The following is a 23,472-nucleotide window of genomic DNA, read 5'->3' on the forward strand; positions in this document are numbered from 1 at the left end:
TCAGTGTGTTTAATAGTGTCCCACATTTCTCAGAGTCTCTGTTCCTCTCTTTTATGTCTAGAGTGTCTAATCTCTTGATTTTTGTGCAAGTGTAATAATTCCTCTCCCAATTCATATCTACTGTATACGAATATAGCCCCATATGTGAAATTTTAATATTATAGTACTTTTCAACTCCAGAATATCTTTTTTGTGTATATGTAGCTTTTGACTCTTTACTGATGTTCTGTATTTAATCCACTTCCTTTAGTTGTTTAGTAATATTTATTTACAGTGGCTACTTTGAAGATTTTGTCTCTTAAAGTCAACATCTTCTTGCAACTGGTTTCTGTTATCTCCTTTTTTCTTGTTATATGAGCCATACTTTCTTCTTAACACATCTCATAATTTTTGTTAAAAACTGGACATGTTTATATAATGTAGAAATTCTTGGAGCTGGTTTTTCCCTTCTAGTGCATGCTACTGTATCTCACTTATTTATTTAGTGTCTGGCTGGGTTATTTTAGTGGAGTCTGCATTCCTCTTCTACCCCCACATCCCCTTACACAGACACACACACACACACACACACACACACACACACACACACCAGAATGTTAACCTTTGGACGTTTCTTCTGAAGGGGCACAACCTTGAGTTTTCCTACAATTACACTGAGATGACAGTGGTTTTGGCAGGGCTCTTTTAGGCTCTCTCTTCCTGACCACATATAGCTGTTAATGTCCCCTAATCTAGTGCTAATTACACTTTCATTTTCAACAGTACACTCAGGCATTAATTGCTACACAGACTAATCAAATTTGAATTCCTTTGGAAGGATAGTTTTAAAGTCAGTGCTACAGGTTTGTTCTGACTCTAGGAGGCCTACTTCTGCCTACCTCCCTTTCTTGTTCTCTCTGGCAAACCAGCCAGCCAGCCAAACCTGTGGTTTAGTCTTTATGTCCAGTGATTCCTCCAGTCTCCTGGTTGCCTTTCACCAGGACCTCCATTGTTTTTCAGAGCACTTTTGTTCATTCCCTTGCAAATGAAGTCAGTATTTCTCAGGGAAGAGATTTGAAGCTATATGTTTTATGGCTCCATTCACCATCCCACAGGGCATATCTCCAGATCAGAGCTTGAGTATGTAATGGGGACAGTGATATCACCCGATATCTCTGCTCTAGGATCTGAGCAGTTGGTGGAATGGGGGTGGGAAGGTACCCTCATGTCTTCTTGGGTTGGCTCTCCCAGTGTGGAATCCTCACTTTAGAAGCAGCCATTGCTCTAGCAGCTTTATGCAAAGGCAGAGTCTACATCCCATCAGTGTGTATTGCATCGAAGGAGAGAGCCCCCCACTCCTCACACATACTTCTTGGCCACATCTATCTAGTACCTTAGCTTTAGCAATAGGTAGCTGGAGGCAGGATGAGAAATGTTGACATCCTAACTTTCCTAATAAGAGAGACCCCTGAGCCCACTGGGGAAAGAGGGAGGGAGCCCTGTGCTTTTGGCTGTATCAGTCTGTAGTGGAGTTTCTTGCCTTCCTGAGCTAGGAGAAAGAGATCAGGCAGGTAGGTCCTGGTACAAACATCACAAACTCTTGTCTTTCTTACAATCCCTAGTAGATTTTCTTGAGTACATCTTTCTTCATTTGTTCTTTGTCCCCAGGACTATTTCCAAAACTACAACAAATGGTTGTAGTTTTGAAATTTTTACTGGAGAGCAAATCTGTGGAGTTCCTCAAGTTGTCATGCTTCGAAGTTTTTTGTTTTGGGTTTGTTTGTGTGTGTGTGGTTGTTTTTTTTTTTTTTTTTTTTTTTTCAGTCTACTGATTATAGGTCTGTTCTGATTTTCTGTTTGCTTTTGAGTCAGTGTTTTCTTTTTTTTTTTTCTTATTTATTTTTTTTTAGGAATGTGTCCATTTCCTCTAGGTTAGTGTGATTTCAGTCTTAAGATTCATTAGAAGCTGGTTTTATGCCCTAGCATATGGTATAACTGGAGACTGTTCCATGTGCACTTAAAAAGAATATATATTCTGTTGATAGGTGTCTGTAGTTTTAGTTTTTTTTTAAATGCTCTTCAAGTTCTGTTTTTGTGTTTATTATTCCTGATCTGTGCATTGTTGAGTCAGTTATTGATACCTTCGGCCATTACTATAGAATTGTATATATCTCCCATTCTGTTAGTTTTTGCTTAATATAGTTTGGATCCTGTTGTTTGGTGCATATATGTTTATAGTTGTTTTGTCTTGATCCTTTTATCAATATGTATGTCTTTCTCTGTGTCTTGTAACAATTTTGAGTGATGTCTGCTTTGGTTATTTGTATATCTTTTCCCATCTTTTCATTTTCAACTTATTTTTACCTTTCATAAATACATGGAAACCACTTCTAGCCTTGCAGCCGATGCTCTCTGTTAGGACATTCCTTAGGCAGGCCTTTTAGAACTCTGCCTTAGCCCTCACTTTCACTATGGAAGCTCTGAAGCATATGAAACAAAGGCAGGCTCTAGAGCTGATCCTTCAGGGAATTAGAGCCTAGATAAAGCATACAACCACAATTCTTTTAGAAAAGTCCCTGTGTAGGTCCCTCTGCTACCAGCAGCCAGTACCAGGAATATGGGCTGATGTCTTCATGGTTGCTGCTGAACTAGGGAGAGGCCATGGTTATATGTATGCTAAAACGTACTCCCTGAAAATTAGCAGCTACATTCTTCATCATCCATTCCTGATTTTAAGTTTTCATTTGATTCCAGAGTTCCAGAAAAGTTTTTGCCAGCCTATTCATTGCTTTTTGTGAAGGGATGGAGTTTTGGAGTTCTTCACTTTGATACTTTTGGTGACATCTGTGTACATATACTTTATTATATCATCTGTGAGCTTCTATCTCTATAGTTGAGAGATTCACCAGTGTTTAATAATGTGATGAAATTCATTGGTATGATAATAAATTCAGGATACAGATAACTTCTAGTAGGGAGAGGAGATTTAATGGCGAGAGGGCACACAAGGATAGTGGGAAGATGGTTCCATGACATTTTTGAACATTTGAAATTCTTTATAATTTGTGGAGTTATGTATATGTCTATGACAAACATATGAACACTAATTTGGCACTCAAACATTTTGTTAAGGTAGGAAATTACGTGTTTATTTTAGTAACAAGTCTTGTTTCCCTTTAATAAGTAAAACTGGTAAACCCTACTTAAAATTTTTAAAATCCTGTGTAGAATATGGAAGAAACCTTTACATTATTTGTTAATATGTGTTGATTATCTTTCATTATTCTCTAGATCTTATTTTAGTTTTGCTCTCTCTTTCTGCAAGCTTTTCTGTAAGAACAAGATTAGGAAGTCCTGAATGTCCTGGATGTAGTTGATAGTCTACTATTCTTTTTTTTTTTTTTTTTTTTTGTAGAGAAGGAAAAAAAATAAAATGCTGGAAAAAGCATTGAAATGGACTTTGGGAGTTCTTTTTCTTCTAATATTTAACAATATAAACTTGGAAAATTTATTTCTCTAGTCCATTTCTCTCCTCTTGGTCCACATTTATAAAATGAGAGTTGGGCTAGATAGGTTTGGGCTGTTTCAGCTCTGTAATATCAGAAGGGACAGCTGATTCCATGGAAAAAAGTATATATAGACTTTGGAGCTGGTTAAATTCGTTGTGTTCAACTACTTTCTGGTTATCTACAGTCTAAAGTAAGCTTTCTAACCTATCTGATCATTTTGTCATGGTTAAGATCTCATAGAATAGATAGAAATACATCTCATAGAATTGTTGAAGAATAATACACAAGATACATAATGTCTTGTGAGCGCTCACCAGTAGTCTGCTCACCAGAATTCTCCATATCCCATTACATAACTGCATCATTTGCAGATGTAGTTGGGAAAAGACCAAAAATCTTTGTAGCCTTTTATTTAGTTGGCTTTTATATATGAATTATGTTTATGTTGTGAGTTATACTTGAGAGTAGTAACTTTTGTAGAGGCATTAAAGAACTTTCTAGTCTTTACTCCTATGGTTTAAAAAAATTATTTATTTTATTAATGTTAAATTAGTTGGTGTGTTAAGAAAATTAAAGATTAACATTAGTGTTTAACTGAACACCTCAATATCTACTTGGAAAGTAATACACGCGCGTATGTTTTCTGTGGGTTCATATGGTGTGCAAGTAACTATTTTCTATTTTTAAAAATGACTTAAATATTTTTATATAAACAAAAATTAGAAAATCTCACCACCTAGAGATAGCCTCTATTAATATTTAGGTGTATATCTTATCCATGTTGCAACTGCAGTGCGAAAGTGCAACTCAGTGCATCTATGTGCCAGTCTGTTCTTTTCATGCATCCATACTTGTATTAATTCTATATCCTATTTATAAAAGATCTTTTTAGGCATACTCTTTATATATATATGTGTGTGTGTGTGTATATATATAAATATATGTATATTATGTATATATATTATATATTTTTAAATGTGTTCTATTATTTGAAAGTATACCCACATACAACAGATCTTGAATGCTTTCCCTGTCATTAAGAAAATTTAATACTCTTAATGGTTGTGAAGTTCTACATGTAGATCACAAAATGTACTTTATTTATACTTAATTATGCTTTTCCAGGGCTGTAATACTTTTACCAAGATAAATTGCTAGGCTGAATCTGGTAAATAATTTCTTGTAAAATTGTTTTAAAAAGACGCTTACCAGGGGCACCTGAGTGGCTCAGACTGTGACACTGCTGCCTTTGGCCCTGGTCATGATCCTGGGGTCCTGGGACTAAGCCCAGGTGGCAGACTTCTTGCTCAGCAGGAGGCCTGCTGCGCTCTCTCCCTCTGCCCCTCTCCCTCTTTGTGCATACACGCTTTCTCTTTCTCTCTCAAAAATCTTGAAAAAAAATTAAAAGACTTAACTAGTAAATGTTTGCCTCTGCAGTTTTGCTGACTATGGAGATTAATTTAAAATAACCTTTGACTATACTATAGGTTAAAAAATTGTATGTGGGGTTTCTTTGGTATTTCATTGATTACAAATGAGATTAAATTTTTTCTTTTCATTTGAATTGCTGATATATCTCACTATTTTTCTGAATGCTTTTTGAAATTATTCTTACTTGCCAGAAATGATATTAATTATTCTCTTGGCCATCAAATAATGCCACAGGTATTTTCATACTTTATATTTCATGTTTTCATTTGACTTTTGTCACAGTGGTCTGAGAACTTTTTTTTTTTATATTTCTATTCAGTTTTAAAACATTTTGGTTTATTATAATGTTCAGAGGTATAAAAATCAGAACTTCCATCATGATGGAAGTTTTTGTCTCTATTTCTGCTTTTGATTCATCTGGCTGGCTGGAAAATAACTTGGGTGAATCTGTCCCTTCACCAAATTGCTGTGGAGGTGGTTTACATATTTTACAAATCTGGAAATAAATTTTTGCTGCTTTAAACATGAATAAAAACATAATATAGCATAGAATCCTTATGCTACAGTTCTTTTTCCCTTAGAACTCTATAGTAATTATCCTGTTATCCTTAGGCCTTTAAAAATGAAAACAGGGCCATAGTGAAACAAACACATGTATACCTTTAACATTTTTTTCTCATTTTGAATTTCACAGAAATATATCTCAGTGGTAGTTTTATATTATTATTTCTGGTGCAGATTTTTTAATATGTTTCTTCATTAAATTTTTTCATAACTTTCATAGGTCATTTTGTTTCTGTGCATCTTTCCGATAGCTTTCTTCAGTCTTTAGTTTCTTGTTTCATACTATAGTTCCATTGTTTTAGACACAGAACAAATATATAAATTTGGGGTGATATGCCTATGTCTGAAAGCAATCTTAAAACATCTCTGCCCACACCCCTGCAAACTAACACTACTTGTGTCCTCTTGGGTTTCACTTTTCTTTTATAGACTTTCCAAGTTAGAAAGTATCATCCTCTGGTCACTAATGTCCTGGCCAGGTTGTGCTGAATTAATTATGTGTCCAAATGGATGTAGTATAAGAATAGCTCACTAGGAGGAAATTTTATGGTAAGTACATATTATCTAGTAGGGGGCACTCTGATAGGAACAAAATCTTTGAAAACCTGTTTGTCTGAGATAGAGGTACACTTGTGGAAATCTAAGTAATTCTTCATATAAAATATTGCTTATTAGTTCCCACTCTGTGTTTTGGACAAGGCTTTGACAGATGAGTAATATTCAGGACTGTTCTAACTTTGCAACCTCTTTGATTTTTGTGAATATACCAGAGGATCAAGGTGCATCAGATATTAGTTGACCCTTGAACACATGGGTTTGAACTGTGTAGGTCCACTTATACACAAATTTTTTTTCCAATAAATACAGTAAGTGCATTTTGTTTGTAAATTTCCTTTTTTTAAGATTTCATTTATTTGCTTATTCATGAGAGACAGAAAGAGAGGGAGAAACATAGGCAGAGGGAGAAGCAGGCCTCTTCACAGGGAGCCCGATGCAGGACTCAATCCCAGAATCCTGGGATCACGCCCTAAGCAAAGACAGACGCTCAGCCGCTAAGCCACCCAGGCATAACCCTGTAACTTTCTTAATAACGTTTTCTTTTCTCTAGTTTACTTTAGTATAAGACTACACTTTATTATAAGACTACAGTATATTGTAATATGTATATATTATACATGTATACAAAATATGTGTTAATCACCTGTTACGTTATCAATAAGGCTTCTGGTCCATAGTAGGCTATTAGTAAAGTTTCTGGGGAGTCAGAAGTTATATGTGGATTTTTGACTGCTGGAGGTTCAATGCTCCTAATCTCAACCTTGTTCAAGGCTCAATTGTAACTGTTGTCAGTGAGTTTCCATGTTATCTTATGATTTTATGTTTATACTCTTACTATTAAGCTATCAATGATTAACCTTACTATTAAGTGTTATTTTTGGTTTGTGATATTTTGATAAGTATACCTTTATGAAATAATGTCTATAAGCATTAAGTTTGTTTAGATTTTAAATGTTATGTCACAAATGATTATGATTTTTTCTTAATTATTAAAGTAACAAAATCCTTGCATGTTCCCTCATAATCGAATTTGGGAAACTAATCGTTTTATGACTGTTTACTTTTGATTCAGTCACTTAAATTTTTCGATCAGTAAGTTAAACTTTTTTTTTCTTTGCAGTAAAGCATTCATCTGTGTGGGATATTGCATAAATCTTGGAAGACTGCAATAAAGTGGCAATGTCTCGGGAACCCAGCCCACCTCTCCCTGGAGATATGTCTACTGGTCCTATAGCAGAAAGCTGGTGTTATACACAGGTACATGCTGTTAAAAGTGCCTTACTTAATGTCACTTAAAAATTTTGTAGTCTTTTGAAAATATTGTAAAGCATTTTGTTAGTTATTCCAAGTATTAGGAAAGTGGGTCAGGAGATTTTTAACATGTGACAAGTTAAAAGCAAAAAGTCATCATTGTAAAAGTGGTCTTCTGAATCTCATAGGTTAAAGTAGTGAAATTTTCCTACATGTGGACCATCAATAACTTCAGTTTTTGTCGAGAGGAGATGGGTGAAGTGTTAAAAAGTTCAACATTCTCATCCAGCCCCAGTGACAAAATGAAATGGTAAGATTTTTGTTTTTGAAATAATCTTCAGCTACTTTATGATTTTGTTAAAAATCTAATATAAAATTAGACTAATATCCATTAAGAAACAGTAAGTTCCTAATAGTATAGAGAATTATAAAGAACTAGAGATATTGATAGTATTTGTGATATTATTTAATAACTAATTTTATTTTTCTCTTGAATGTTTTAAGTTTTATATTCCTCCATATGAGCCTATTGTTTTATTTTAGGTGCCTGAGGGTAAATCCAAAGGGATTAGATGATGAAAGTAAAGACTACTTGTCCTTATATTTGCTTTTAGTCAGCTGTCCAAAAAGTGAAGTTCGAGCAAAATTCAAATTTTCCCTTCTAAACGCTAAAAGGGAAGAAACAAAAGCAATGGGTAAGTGAATTGGAGTAAAGAAGTTTCTCAGTAACTACATGTTAACTTATGTACTTTTACCTAGAAAAGGATATTTTTCCCCCACTGAAATCTGTTTAACCTAAAATATGCTATGTGGCCATTGTTTATTTTTAAATGGAGTTATGGTTGTTTTACTAACGCTTAGATTTCAGCATGGACTAGAGCTTGGCATGTAATAAGCATTGTAAAAGATTTTGTTAAGTAAATATATAAATATAAAAAACAAAACAAAATCTTAGTCATAAGACATGCAACATTTGTTAAAAGTAATATTAAAATGTTACTTTTTCATGTCCTAAAATGATACTTGTTGCTTAGAAAAATAGTTGCTTTTAGGGCAAGGTGCCTAGTTCAATTCTTGGCAAATACAATTGTGGTCAGGAAATAATTCCCCTTTGCTGTTTTTGCCAGCTAACAGACTCTGTGGAACAATGTAAAAGTTTGAATGTTCTGGTATTTTGTCACTAGAATTTTTTTGAGCAGTAGACTGAACACTCACCAAAGGAAATCAATTTTTCTGTCTCCGGGTCTATTACATTCATTTCAAGCTTCACATATATAGCCAGCTGAAATGATGTTGCCTAAAGCTTCATAATAGAAGAGCATTGTGAAAATGTACAGTATGCATAGTAGGAAAATATATCATGAACTGTCACATTAAATTTTAAGTGATTTCTAGAAGTAAAGCACAGAATCAAGTAATATCATTACAAAAAAATTTCCTCCGAACAGTTTTAAATAATATTTTTTATTGTCAAAGTAATACATAGTTTCACATATTTTCCTGGTATCTGACATTTATGGTAGTGAAGTGTCTTAGTTTAAGCTGCTATAATAAAGTACCATAGACCAGGTTGCTTATAAACAATAGACATTGGTTTCTAACAGATCTGACACCTGATAGTTCATGATCAGAGAGAGTGTCAACATGGTGAATTTCTGGTGAAGGCCCTCTTCTAGATTGTAGGCTGCTCACTTCTTACTGTGTCTTTACATGGCTGATTGAGCTAGGAAGCTTTGTGGAGTCTCTTTTAATTGAGCACTAATGACATTCATGAGGGATACACTCTTCACGAACTCCTCTAATTTCAATCACTGACCTCTTAATGCCATCACATTGAGGGATAGGATTTCCACATAAGAATTTTGAGGAGCTACCAGCATTCCATAATGTGGAGTCTTTCAATTAGATTTATTACTACTGGTTTTTCACCTCCAGTTAATTCTTTGTATAATAGATTGTAAATACTTTCTGTTGAGGATTTCATTTATTTTATATAATACGCAGTCCTACAGTATGTTAGGCATTTGAAACATGTACCTTAGACATTATTACTACTGGTTTTTCACCTCCAGTTAATTCTTTGTATAATAGATTGTAAATACTTTCTGTTGAGGATTTTGTTTATTTTATATAATATGCAGTCCTACAGTATATTAGGCATTTGAAACATGTACCTTAGACATTATTGATAAAGTCTTTTACAAATAATACTAAAACCAGATGGTTAGACTTTTATGAAAGTTGTTTTTAGGGGTGATGGAATTATGTCCAAAGATTTAGGAGTGATAAGAGACTTTAGCTTTTTTAAAAAAAAAAAACTGGATATTTTTTGGAAATATCCAGTTTATGGATATTTCTCCAGGTCAGTAAAACTTAAATTAGGGGGATAGATGCCCCCAAGAAAGTTAAAGAATGCCCTGGTGATTTAGAGTGTACATTTTTAAAGTAGAAGCAAGAAATGAGGTGTGTGTTTCTAATCACGTTCTGATGAGGAGTATGCCTAGGCCAGTATATTCTGTTCCTCCTTCTTTACTCAAGGGCTTGCATTCTTAGAAAGATCTTTCTTCTCCAGGAGATTTAATATGGCTTTTCTTTTACTTAAGAGATCCAGAAATCTAAAAGTGCGTTCATTGATGGTGGCCAAAAATCAAATCGTGCTGTGAAACAATCTTGTCCTACCTGATATAACTCTTAAGACATTTCATTTATGAATACATGTATCTAATATTTTTATGATGGGCGTATTGGCCAAGTTTTATGTTTGCGGTTTCATTTAACTGTGTTATCATTAACATTCTTAGATGATTTTTTAATTTAAGCTTCTATTCTGTTTTCCACCAGAAAGCCAAAGAGCATATCGATTTGTACAAGGGAAAGACTGGGGTTTTAAAAAATTCATTCGAAGGGATTTTTTGCTTGATGAAGCTAATGGTCTTTTACCAGATGACAAGCTTACATTATTTTGTGAGGTGGGTACATTTTTTATTTCAAGGAACCCCAAAGTTTTATTTCATGATAAAACAGAAATATAAAATAAAGTGATATTGGGTATACTTTTTTTTTAAATTGGGTATGCTTTTGAAATTAAGTAACTGGTATAATAAGGTTTATTTGTAAATGTTTTATCAGTAAGACTAGATTGTCATAGAAATCAATATAGTAAGTAGCCCATTCTGAAAAATATGCCTTGTCTATAGCTATAAGTTATATATGATAGTTAAACTACCACGTACTAAATATTCTTGCTCTTAGGGAGACTATGGATGTGTATGTCTTTATATGAAAATTTCTAAGTATCTTCTTCATCCTGAGTAATTCTAACATAGATGTTCATTATTTTTTGTTATATTCAGGTTGACCATTTTAAACATGATTAGTAGTGTATCAGTTTGAATACGTACTGAAATATGTACATACATACATAATGAGAGTGCCTGAAAAGATTGGGAAGCTTTTTGTTTATTCAGACAATTGAGTTCATTTAATTAAACAGATGTTATTGGCATTATAAGCAATAGCATCCCAAATGTTTATTAAGATTTGCCATGCCTGTTCACTAACTTCTGAGGTATATTTATTTGTATAAAATGTCATATTTTAACAGTTAACAGCATAGCCCCTGTAATAATTTACACTTAAGATTTTTCTTAATTTGAGGCTGGAATTTGCTATATCATCATTATCATTTCATAGTTTTATCTATACAAATTGTCGTGATTCCTCTTTAGAGTGAATTCAAGGATTATATTATGTTACCAATACACTTATAGAGAATATACACCAGTAACATAGTTTTATCAAAATGTTTAAGGTAGTTGATAATTTTCATAAGAATATTAATTGAAAGGTTATGATCAAGTACACTCATTGTTAGATTTCAGTAAGTTATTGTAGACCAACGAGTGTCTTGGAAGCATGGTATCTTTAACTGCTACTAAATTAGCTTTAATCTCCTTGTAGAAAATATGTAGAATTTCTTGACAACATTATAAACTAATTGTACATTTTTATGCTGTCAGAAAAATAATTGAAATGTGGCTCTAGAGACTAATGCAAATATAGTGTATCTTATTTTCGCTTAGACAAGTTAAATGAACTGTAGGATGAATTTGTTATGAATATAATTATTTGGTTGGTTAAAGCACATACCACAGATGTCTTCAGCAGAGTTTATCATTAAATAATTTGTAAAACAAATACTAAAGCATTTGTTGCCAATAGACATATATTCAGAGTAGTATTTTAAATAAATACAGGTTATGTTATTTGAAAATTTTAGCATCCTTAATGTAGACTCTTCCAGAATTTTAGCAGATATCTTAAATCTTCAAATTTAAAGGACCTTAAAAAGCTATATAGTCCAGTTTAAAAATTTACTGCAGTTTAAAGTCTTTATATAAATAAACACTTTAAGAAAAATAATTTTTTTTAGAATTAAAGTAGTGTCTCTATTTTCCTGAGCATATTATATTGGAACCTAGTCAACCAAGAAATTCAGAATGAAGGCTGAAATTAAGATCTTTTTTCAAAACATGTTCTTTGAAGTTCTGTTTTTTATCCATGCTATTGACCTCCTAAAAATATAACCCACCATGACTTACAGTTTAAGTTGGCATTGATCAGATTTAGTTTTGGATAGTTGTAATATATATCTTTTTACTGATGTAGAGACTTCTACCCTGGGCACCGTATTTAGCATTGGTGGGCAAAAGTACTTTGAACAAACAGTCCTCATGCCCTCCACCATTTCTTCCATACCTCTCATTGATGCCCTTCCTTCTACAGCACCTCCAGCACTGCTTGCAGAAGAGGAGGAAGCATTGCACTGCTCTACCTAAAGAACTGCCTCCTCCCCCTCCCCTGCAAGTGGTGCTGTAGACAGGTAAGGCAGTTTGGTGCTACCCTTTTTCTGCAAGACATAACTTCATCTTGCAAGTTCCATACTGTGAATCAAATAGCCAGAGGTAGATATTTCTAGCAGTGTAAAGAGCTCTGCCCCTTGTCTCCTTCCCAAAGAGATTCAGAAGACAGGAATTGAGGAATATGTTTGAAAAAAAAGAAAACTGTTTAGATGAGCTCATCTTTTAAAATCTAACAGAGTTTAAATACTCTCATAATCTATAGACCCATACTATTATTACCTGATTGCAGAAGACTATACAGATATAGGTAAAATACATGCACATATTGAGTTTTTCATAAAGTTAATTCATTTAGAGGGATACACCTTTTTTCCCATCGTATTTTTTGTTGTTGTTGCTAAGATATCACTTCTGTTTTAAAATACTTGTGATAATAGATGAGGTTAGATTTTATTCTTTAAAAAGCCCTGTTATGGCAAAATGAAAAGTTGACAGCCCTGTTTCTGTCAACCAAATTTTTAAGAAGAATGCCTATCTATGACAATCAAAAAGTCTAAAACCCACTATTTTAGAAGATGATGTGCAGTTGGACTATTGAAAGTTTCTCACTGTGGAGCCACTGTGAGGGATGGTTTATATAGTTGATTAGAGTGGCAAAATTTGTACCACTATGAACCATTGTAAGTTTCTAGTTTTTAAAACTCCTTTGGAGAATTAAGATTTTTTAAAACTAGAAACAGTAGTCACTTCAGTTCACATTAATAGGAAACCCAGATTTCTGGGGTAGTCACAACTGATTAGAATTTACACGTGTGTATGAGGTTTCACTTTGCAGCATTTGTCAATTTTGAATATTGTACCTTTGCCTTTTTATTTTGAAAGAACAATTTAACCATAGGAAGGAATCTCAGACTTTTTTCTGAATTTTTTACTCTAGGTTCCATTCAGTAAGAATTTTGATTACCTATACTTGAATATGTGCTAGAAAAAATGAAAAATGTACCAGTTTTTTAATCATAGGTATCAAGAACATGATCAGATTTAATTCCATATTAATTAGATCATTAATTTTGCTATATAAACAGTCCCTTGAATACACCGTGAAGTATGAAATGTTAATTCTTAGTTAAAATTTGTGGTCGCCATGATAATACTGAGTAGTTGTATATGTCAGTAATATAGCTTCTCCTGAATTATGATTACAGGGATCCCTGGGTGGCGCAGCGGTTTGGCGCCTGCCTTTGGCCCAGGGCGCGATCCTGGAGACCCGGGATCGAGTCCCACGCCGGGCTCCCGGTGCATGGAGCCTGCTTCTCCCTCTGCCTGTGCCTCTGCCTCTCTCTCTATCTCTCTGTGACTATCATAAATAAATAAAAATTTTAAAAAAAAACATTATGATTACATATACAAAATAAAAATATAACATCATCAAGATCTATGCCTGATAAAAAATGGCTTTATTTTTTAATCATTTTGTTTCTTCTTTCACCTGACTTTGGCCAAATTTTTACAGTTAATGTATTATTTTGAGTTAGGATAATAATAAAATTTAAAAAATCTTTTCCTAAATTAAATATGCTGTCACATTTTAATGATTTGACTGCATGTTTTATGCACATACTTGAACTGATCCACTTCCTTCTGTCTAGAAATTTTTAAAAACAGTGCTTCATAGGAAGAAATAAATATTGTCTATGATAAAAAACGTGATCTCTAAATCCTGCATATCAATACCAGCATTTTTAAAGTATTAAATTATAATGGATGGTGTAACAGGGCAATCAGATAAGAATTAGTGGAAGCTTTTTTTCTTTTTTGTAGTCATTTAAAAATAATTTGGACAATTAAGTTAATAGAACCTTTATTGCTTTATTTATTTATTTATTAATGTGCGTGTGTATGTAAGCCTTTTCTTGGCTCCTATATTTAGAAAATCATCTTACAAGACTGTTGGGATAAATCCTGTTTTGAACCATGGTTACGTTAAAGTAGTACCACTGATTTTAAAAGATATCCAAAGAAGTATTTATGTAGTAGAAATATGGGCTAAAAAAAAATAAAAGGAATCTGAGAATGATAGGTCTAGTCGTCCTTGGATACTGATTGCCAGTGTCATTGACACATTAGTTACCTTCTTTGATCTTCCTTTGAAATCTTTTTATAAAATAAAGTGATTGGATTAGATGATTTTCTTTATATGTTTTATTCCAAATAGTTAATAATGCAAGTTGGAAAAACAAAGTGGTTAATAAAAACATCCTTAGAAAAATGAAAAATTTCATTTTTCTGTAGAAGTATCCATTCATTCCCATGAGATACTGGTTTATACATCAGGATGAAAGAGAGCTTCCTGAGATTTAATGTTCTCCAAATTTTTTACAGTGGACCATTATTATACTTTCTGTGTTAGCATGGTAGTAGTTTGGTCCAGTTTATCCATTTCCAAGTTAGATTTTCTACATAGTTTACTATATTGATATGTGTCCTTATTTATGCCTACTTTTATTTAATTAATGCCTTATGAAATGCTTTTTTAGTGAATAGTTACTGCTATATAACATGACCACAAAGCTAAGAAGCTTAAAACAGTAGGTAGCTAATACATAGCACTAATAATGGTTCATTTACTCTGAAACATTTGCTTTACTAGTTGAGTAGTATTATCTTCAGTTTATTAAATGTAGTATGAAGTTTCTAATATTAATGACATACTCTTTCTTAAAAGTGATGCACAAGACTTAGTGGTTTTAAGACTTTACTTGGTATATAGTCACCTTTAATGAGAGAAAATTTAATCCATATTATATTGAAATCTTTATAAAAGCAGTGTTTAAATCATACTAACTTTTATTATTTCATAAACAAGAGGTCTACAAATTGAACTAAATTGTATTTGTATTCTTACTGTTGATTATTGTAAAAGATTTCTATGAATTTTAATGAATGCAATTGCTTTTGTGAGAATTCTTGTACTTTACAATTTAAATCAATATTACTAGATATTTAAATCAATTTTACTAGAGTCAAAACATGGAATCATACTTAAAATACTTTCCAAATTACATATCATAGATTATAGCTTTATAACCGTTTTAAAATACCATTAAAAGTCATTATGAGTGGGATGCCATGTTTATTATATGTGTAATAAACTTTAAATGTTGATAGGTCTGTGGTGTGAGAAAATAAAAATTAGGGAAATTTCTTCCTTCACCTCACAAAAAAATGTCTCCTGCTTATTTGTTTGACATAATCTTGTGACTTTTATTTTCCTGAAAAATAATTGCTGTAATTACTTTAATAACCAAGCATTCCAGCCAGTCGATAAGCCATTTATTTACATTGTCACTTGAATATGATCTTGTTAGGGATGCCTGGGTGGCTCAGCGGTTAAGAGTCTGCCATTGGCTCAGGACGTGATCCTGGATTCCCGGGATCGAGTCCCACATGGGCTCCACAGAGGGAGCCTATTTCTCTGCCCCTGTCTGTCTCTCTCTCTCTCTCTCTCTCCCTCCCTCTCCCCCCTCCCCCCTCTCTCTCTCCTTGTGTGTTTTTCATGAATAAATAAAATCTTAAAAAATAAAATAAAATGATCTAGTTGGAAAGTGTTTGGGTAGTGCAGTTGGTTAAGCATCTGCCTTTGACTCAGGTCATGATCCCGGGTCCTGTGATTAAGCTCCATTTCAGGATCCCTGGTCAGTGGGGGAACCTGCTTCTCCCTTTCCCTCTGCCATTCTCCCTACTTGTGCACTCTGGCTCTATCTCTCTGTCAAATAATAAAAAACTTTTTAATAAAGAAAAGAAAATGATCTAGCTTGTTTCTAATTTTTTTCTATATTCTCTCCTTTAAATTGTGTCCTTAAATTTAGTCTCCAAATATTAACATTTTTGGTCAGGAGTACTTTGAAATATCCAAATGATCTTAATGGTAAGAAATTTAAATACAGACTTAACTAATTATTGGTACTAATTTGTAAAAGTGTTTTTCTTGTCCCTTTTTATTAGGTGAGTGTGGTCCAAGATTCAGTAAATATATCAGGACATACAAATACAAATACTTTGAAGGTGCCTGAATGTCGATTAGCAGAAGACTTAGGTAATCTCTGGGAAAACACAAGATTTACAGATTGCAGTTTTTTTGTGAGAGGACAAGAATTTAAAGCTCATAAATCTGTACTTGCAGGTACTTTTAACTTTTGGGTAATATTACACATTTTTTCCATAAATCTGTGCATTAAATAATAATGCTTAATCTTGTTACAGCTCGATCCCCAGTTTTTAATGCAATGTTTGAGCATGAAATGGAAGAAAGCAAAAAGGTAAACATTGTTTAAAGGCTAATATTTAATTTGTGCAAATGTAAAGTAGGGAAATGTATATTTTGAAAGTAACGGTGCATGTTCTTATTGTTACGTTATGATTTTAGAAATAGATAGGAAAAGAAATAGAAAGTGGAAAAAATGTGTTCTGTAGTAGAGTAATAGATGTAGCCTAATGTGGTTGAATATTCCAAATAATAGCTATTTTGACATCCATCTGGTGGCAAAATAAATAGGTAGTTGTTATCCAAACGGATGGTTCGGGTCTATAGCTGTTTGAGAGTTCTCTGGTGAAGATGTTTATTAATCTTTTCTAGACTATGGGTTGATTTTGTAACCCTTTTTTTCCCGAGAACAAAAATAATGCTTACATTCTTTCTACCACTAAAATAAGATATTTATTAGATTTTTTAAATGACAAATTACATCAGTGTTACTATATATTTACTGTTATCAATATACTACCTCTTTGGTTTTCCCAAATGTTTCGCCTTCACTTGTCATTCTTGAAATGTAGTCAGATTAAAGATCAGAGATTGATTCTTTGCTGGTTGCATTACATGTGAGCTCTAACTGAATAACTCTCTAAGTTTGTTTCTGTGGCTCTCCTTCATTCTTTCTGTAAAACTAAAGGCTGCAGCACATAGGTGCTTCTTTCCTTTAGTTGTTCTGTCAGGTACTATGGTTAGCCTTCTGATGACTCCACGTAAAGAGACATGAATAATGTCAAATATCATTGTCAGCAAAAGGGCAGGAAAGTGTGGTATTGTTTAGTGTTAGATGTTCAGCTTCATTGATCCTGTGACTGAAACCAAACACAAAAATGTAGGAGTAAGAAAGGAATGACTACTCTTTGGACTTCAGTATGTATTGAGCAAAGAGGTGATGCGTCAGTAGATACTATGGCTTGCCATTTTTGCAAAAGGAAGAGTTCCAAGGTAGTGGGTGTGGAATTATTTGAACTATCTGACCCTACTTTTGCTTAAAGCTGGGAATAGCACTGGTGGTTATGGGGTCTTAGGCATTGTACTATGACCTCAGAATTCAACAAAGAAAAAGTTAATAGCTGCCTTCTTGTAAAATAGAAGTCAGAAACTGAACACACATTTTATTTGACATGCTTGTTTTGGTTTTTGTTGTACTCTTGAATTGAGAAATTGAGGTTTTATATGCCTACATGTTAGTGCTTCTCCTGTTTGACCTGCCTGCTTCACTTTGTCTACTTAGCTTACTGAAGATTTACTTACCTCCATTTTAAAGTAGAGTACGTGGGTGCAGATTTACTTAAATTGTCATCAAAGTTTCGCTTTGGTTCATTTGTGTGTGTGTGTGTGTGTGTGTGTGTGTGTGTGTAAGTTCTTTGAGTATAACTTTTTTTGTTGTTTTCAATATCAGAATCGAGTGGAAATAAATGATGTAGACCCTGAGGTTTTTAAAGAAATGATGAGATTCATTTACACAGGGAAAGCACCAAACCTTGACAAAATGGCTGACAACTTGTTGGCAGCTGCAGACAAAGTAAGTAATTAGGTCTTAAAAAGCTGAAAAATCTCCTCAAGCTTCATGTATATAGAAAGCTATCATCAAGTGAAAACTCCACATAACTTAATATTGAAGTATTAATTTATACAATTTATAGATGGTTCTTGAGTATATTGAGGAAGATAATAGGGAATAAGATTTTTTTGTAATGAATAAGGCATAAAAATATCTTGAGCTAGTTAGAATATATAAAATAAAAAGAAAATATTAGATTTTTTCTAATTTAATTCCCTGTATTCAGAGATTTTTTTAACATGATATCATAGAGGAAAAAATTTTAGTCTTATAATATTTTTTTATAATGGTGATTTCTTAAAGTTTGAGAAACAATGTAAAAATACCAGAAGAATCTCAAAGCCAGTAGTAGTTCTCAACCCTGAAAGCATATTGGGAGGCTTTTCTGAAAGTATTGATGTTTATGCCACTTTCGTCCATGTGCCTATGTGTGTGAATATGTGCATGTATATATACATATGTATGTACATATATATACATACACACACATATACACACAAACACACTGGTGGGGAGAGAGTGATATTGTACTTGTTTTATAAAATGTTATTAGTGGGGTCATTATCAGGCCAGGTATATATAGAATCTATTTCCCCCCAAGTTATTTAAATTCCAGATATTTAATGTACAATGTAATATTAGTTTCAGATGTACAGTATAGTGATTCAGCAATTCCTAAAATACCCAGTGCTCATCACAGGTGTCCTCCTTTATTACCATCATCTAGTTAACATCCTGTGCCACCTTTCCCCTTCCCCCCACTGCCCAGTTCCCTTCTGGTAGCCGTTGGTTTGTTCTCTATAGTTAAGACTATTTTTCTCGATTTGCCTCTCTGTTTTGTTTTTTTTTCCCCTTTACTCATTAGTTTCTTAAATTCCACATATAAGTGAGATTATTTTGATATTTGTCTTTCTCTGACTGATTTATTTCACTTAGCATAATACTCTCTAGCTCCATCCATGTCATTTCAAATGGCAAGATTTCATTCTTTTTTTTTACAGCTGAGTAATACTCGATTGTACATACATAACACAACTTCATTATGCACTCATCCGTCAATGGATACAGGCTGTTGTAGACATGCTGCTATAAATATCAGGGTGCATGTATCCTTTTGAGTTAATATTTTTGTATTCTTTGGGTGCAATTGCTGGGTAATACAGTAGTTCTTTCTATTTTTAACTTTTTGAGGAACCTCCATACTGTTTTCCACGGTGGCTGCACCAGTTTTCATTCCCAACTTCAGGAGGGTTCCCCTTTCTCCATATCCTCACCAACACCTCCTTTATTATGTTGATTTTAGCTATTCTGACAAGTATGAAGTGATATCTCATTGTAGTTTTGATTTGCATTTCCCTGATTAAAATGATGTTGAGCATCTTTTCATGTGTATGTTGACCATTGGAGTGTCTTTGAAAAAATGTCTATCCATGTCTTCTTCCAATTCTTAAATTGGTTTATTCTTTTTGAGGTATTGAGTTTTGTAAGTTCTTCATATGTTTAAGATATTAAACCTTTACTGGATATATCATTTCCGGATATCTTCTCCTGTTTCATAGGCTGCTTTTTAGTTTTGTGGATTGGTTCATTTGCTATGCAGAAGATTTTTATTTTGATGAAGTCCCAATAGTTTATTTTTGCTTTTGTTTACCTTGTATTAGACGAGACATGCAGAAAGAAGTTGGTGTGGCCAAATGTTATTGCTGGTGTTCTTTTAGCATTTTTATGGTTTGTAATACAACTTGAAGTCCAGAATTGTGATGCCTCCAGTTTTGCGTTTCTTTTTCAAGATTGCTTTGGTTTCAGGGTCTTTTGTGGTTCCATACAAATTTTATGATTGTTTATTCCAGCCCTGTGAAAAATGCTTTTGATAATTTTGATAGGGATTTCATTAAATATGTAGATTACTTTGGATAACATAGACATTTTAAACAATATTTGTTCTTCCAATCCATGAGACATAGAATGTCTTTCCATTTCTTGCTCATCTTGTTTTTTCCCATCAGTGTTTTATATTTTTCAGAGTACAGATCTTTCACCTCTTTTGTTATTAGGTATATTCCTAAGTATCTTACTGTTTTTGGTGCAGTTGTAAATGACATGGATTCCTTAATTTCTCTTTCTGCTGCTTCATGATTAGTGTTTAGAAATAAACGGAAGAGATTTCTGTACAATGATTTTGTGTCCTGAGACTTCACTGAATTCATGTACAACTTCTAGCAGTTTCTTGGTGGAGCCTTTCAGATTTTTTTATTGTCTTCTGCAAATAGGGAAAGTTTTACTACTTCTTGCTAGTTTGGACTCCTTTTATTTCTTTTTATTGTCTGATTGCTGTGGCTAGGACTTCAAGTACTATGTATATTGAATTAGAATGGTGAGAGTAGACATCCTTGTCTTATTACTGACCTCAGAGGAAAGACTCAGTTTTTCCCCAATGAGAACGATATTAGCTGTGGGTTTTTCATATGTGGCCTTTATGTGTTGAGATATGTTCCCACTAAACCTACTTTGTTGAGGGTTTTTAATCATGAATGGATGTTTTACTTTGTCAAATGCATTTCCTGCATGTGTTGAGATGATCACATGGTTCTTAGCCTTTCTTTTATTAATTTGATCTGTCACATTGATTGATTTATGAATACTACTGAACCAACCACCTTGGTAGCCCAGGAATAAATCTTACTTGATTGTGGTGAATGATGTTCTTTTTTATTGTATTGTTGGATTCAGTATGCAAGTATTTTGTTCATCAGGGATATTGGCCTGTAGTTCTCCTTTTTAGTGGTATCTTTATCCGGTTTTGGTATCAGGATAATGCTGGCCTCACAGAATGAGTTTGGAAGTTTTCCTTCCTTTCCTATTTTTTGGGATAGTTTGAGAAGAATAGGTATTAAAGATGGCCTGTGAAGCCATCTGATCCTGGACTTCTCTTTGTTAGGAGTTCTTTGATTACTGATTGAATTTCTTTGCTGGTTATCGGTCTGTTCAAGTTTTCTATTTCTTCCTGTTTTAGTTTGGCAGTTTATATGTTTCTGGAAACTTATCCATTTTTCCTAGGTTGGCCAATTTGTTGGGCATATAGGTTTTCATGATACTCTCTTAAAATTGTTTGTATTTCCATGACATCGATTGTTATTTCTCCTCTCACTTTGTGATTTTGAGTTCTTTCTCTTTTCTTTTTGGTAAGTCTGGCTAGAGATTTATCCATTCCATTAATTTTCCCCAGCTTCTGGTTTCATTGATTTGTTCTCTTGGTTTTTTTTCCTAAGTTTCTGTATCATTTATTTCTTCCTTAATTTTTATTATTTCCTTCCTTTTGGCTTTAGGCTTGCTCTGTTGTTTTCTCTAGCTCCTTTAGGTGAAAAGTTAGGTTGAGATTTTTTTTTGCTTTTCAAGGTAGGTCTGTGAATTGCTATATACTTCCCTCTTAGGACTGCTTTTGCTACATCCCAAAGGTTTTAGACCAGTGTTTTCACTTTCATTTGTTTTTATGTTTTTCTTTTTTAAATTTCTTCTTTGATTTCTTGGTTGACCCATCATTGTTTAATAGCATGTTGTTTAGCCTCCTTGTATTTGTGGTCTTTCTAGTTTTTTCTTGTGGTTGACTTGTAGTTTCATTGCATTGTGGTCAGAAAGGATGCATGGTATTATTTCAGATTTTTTTGTTCTTGTTAAGGCCTCTTTGTAGCCTAATTTGTCGTTATTCTGGAGAATGTCCTGTGTGCACTTGAGAAGTGCCTGGCCCTGCCGTATTATGGGCAGGGGTTTGTGCTGGTTTCCTGGGGAAAAGAAGGACCTGCTGTTTGGGACTCATCAAAGCTTGACTGAGAAGCATGATCCTGGAGAGTGCAAGGGAGTAGGGCTTGAAGTTAACAAGTAAGGCACCCAGTATTGGTGCTGTGCTGTCTCTGTGTTTATGCTGAGGGGTGGAGGATTTAGCCGACACTGGCTAGCTCCTATGTTCTAGGAGAAGTGTCTATGAATGCTGCCTCTTGGGGATGCTCTCAGAGAAGAGCAAATACTCTTACCCAGATGTGTCCAGGTCGTAGTTCAGATTGCTGTTTTCACACAGCCTGTCCCTAGGTTGTTGTCTGCCTTCTATCCAGGAAGGAGCAGGACAGTAACCTCCAAACTCTATCCTGGCCAAGCCCACAGACTGTTAAAATCTAGGCTTTAAGCCCTGTGTACTGTAGGAAGTCATGAATTTCAGCTCCTCTCATTTTGCAAGCCAGTATTTTTGGGGAAACATTCCCCTTTGCATTATCCTGTGTGCTCCTCTATTCTCACCCTCCTCCATAAACACAGCTCCCTCCCCTCCATAGCACCCACCAGCCATTTCTCCCCTAAACCATATCTCCACATTCCTCCCTTTATCCATGTGGCCTCTTCTCTCCCTTACGTGGAGTTTGTTCTGTCAGTCTTCCAGTCTATTTCTAGGGTATTTAGGATGAGTCTAATTATGTAGTTGTGTCCCTGGGACAAGAGGAGCCTAGAGTCCTCCTATTCCACTGCCATCTTTCTCCTAAGCTGGCATCTACTAATTTCTGACAAATGTACATGAACCTATAACTATCTCAATAAAAATTTAAATTAAAAATGACATTTGCAATAGCATCAGAAATATTAAATATATAGGCATAAATCTGGCAAAAGATCAAAACTAACCTGTTAATTACAACATATTGGTACGTGAAATTCAGGTACTACCTAGATAAATGGAGAGAAATTTGGGGGGTGCCTGGGTGGCTCAGTCAGTTAAGCAGCTGCCTTTGGCTCAGATCATGATCTCAGGGTCCTGGGATCAAGCCCCTCCTTAGCCTCCCTCTCAGCAAGGGGTCTCCCTCTCCCTCTCACTCTTCCCCTCTTCTCTCTCTCTCTCAAATAAATAAATAAAATCTTTAAAAAATTTATTTATGGACTAGTATTCTTAATATTGTTAAAATTTCAGTTTTTAAAATTCATTAGTAGAGCCAGCATGTCCCTTACAGGATTTTTATTTTGCTTTCTGACAAGTGGATTTGAAAATTTATGTGCAAGTACAAAAACCTAGAACAGCCAGACAACTTTGAAAAAGATCAAAATGGAGGACTAGAACTGCATGGTAACAAGACTTTATTATAAAGCTTCATTTAAGACCGTGTTGATTGGTGACAAGAGAAACAATTTATTGGAACAGAATGGAAAGTATAGAAACAATCTATCATATATGTGGATATCTAATTTGATAAAAGTGAAAAGACAACAGTTGGATACCTGAATGCCTGAAAAAAATGAACTTTTTATATGAACTTCAAGCCAAATAAAAAAGTAATGCAAAAGGGATTGTAAACCTAAAATCTAAAACTTCTAAGAGAAAACATAGTCTTCACAGTCTTGTGTTAGGCAAAGACTTCTTAGCTATTGGCAACAGAAAACAACAAACACAGAAAAGAAAAATGGATA

At 34.0% G+C, this 23,472-nt stretch overlaps 1 protein-coding gene across 5 annotated transcripts in view; it reads left to right on the forward strand.

Annotated features, from left to right (window-relative positions):
• Nucleotides 1–23,472, forward strand: part of SPOPL (speckle type BTB/POZ protein like) — a 62,538-nt gene that overhangs the window by 30,593 nt on the left and 8,473 nt on the right. For 4 of the 5 annotated variants that reach the window (XM_041739577.1, XM_041739576.1, XM_041739580.1 and 1 more), the window contains 7 exons: nucleotides 7,162–7,298; nucleotides 7,481–7,602; nucleotides 7,836–7,987; nucleotides 10,134–10,261; nucleotides 16,160–16,337; nucleotides 16,418–16,473; nucleotides 17,869–17,991. In XM_041739577.1, the coding sequence (XP_041595511.1) occupies nucleotides 7,221–7,298; nucleotides 7,481–7,602; nucleotides 7,836–7,987; nucleotides 10,134–10,261; nucleotides 16,160–16,337; nucleotides 16,418–16,473; nucleotides 17,869–17,991 (837 nt within the window). In that variant the 5' untranslated portion in view covers nucleotides 7,162–7,220. Of the gene's footprint in view, nucleotides 1–7,161; nucleotides 7,299–7,480; nucleotides 7,603–7,835; nucleotides 7,988–10,133; nucleotides 10,262–16,159; nucleotides 16,338–16,417; nucleotides 16,474–17,868; nucleotides 17,992–19,031; nucleotides 19,180–23,472 lie in introns of those variants that run through there. The other variant, XM_041739581.1, reaches the window with a different exon arrangement.

The sequence above is a fragment of the Vulpes lagopus genome, chromosome 24 (genome assembly GCF_018345385.1).
Source record: "Vulpes lagopus strain Blue_001 chromosome 24, ASM1834538v1, whole genome shotgun sequence".
NCBI classification, from domain to species: Eukaryota; Metazoa; Chordata; class Mammalia; order Carnivora; family Canidae; genus Vulpes; species Vulpes lagopus.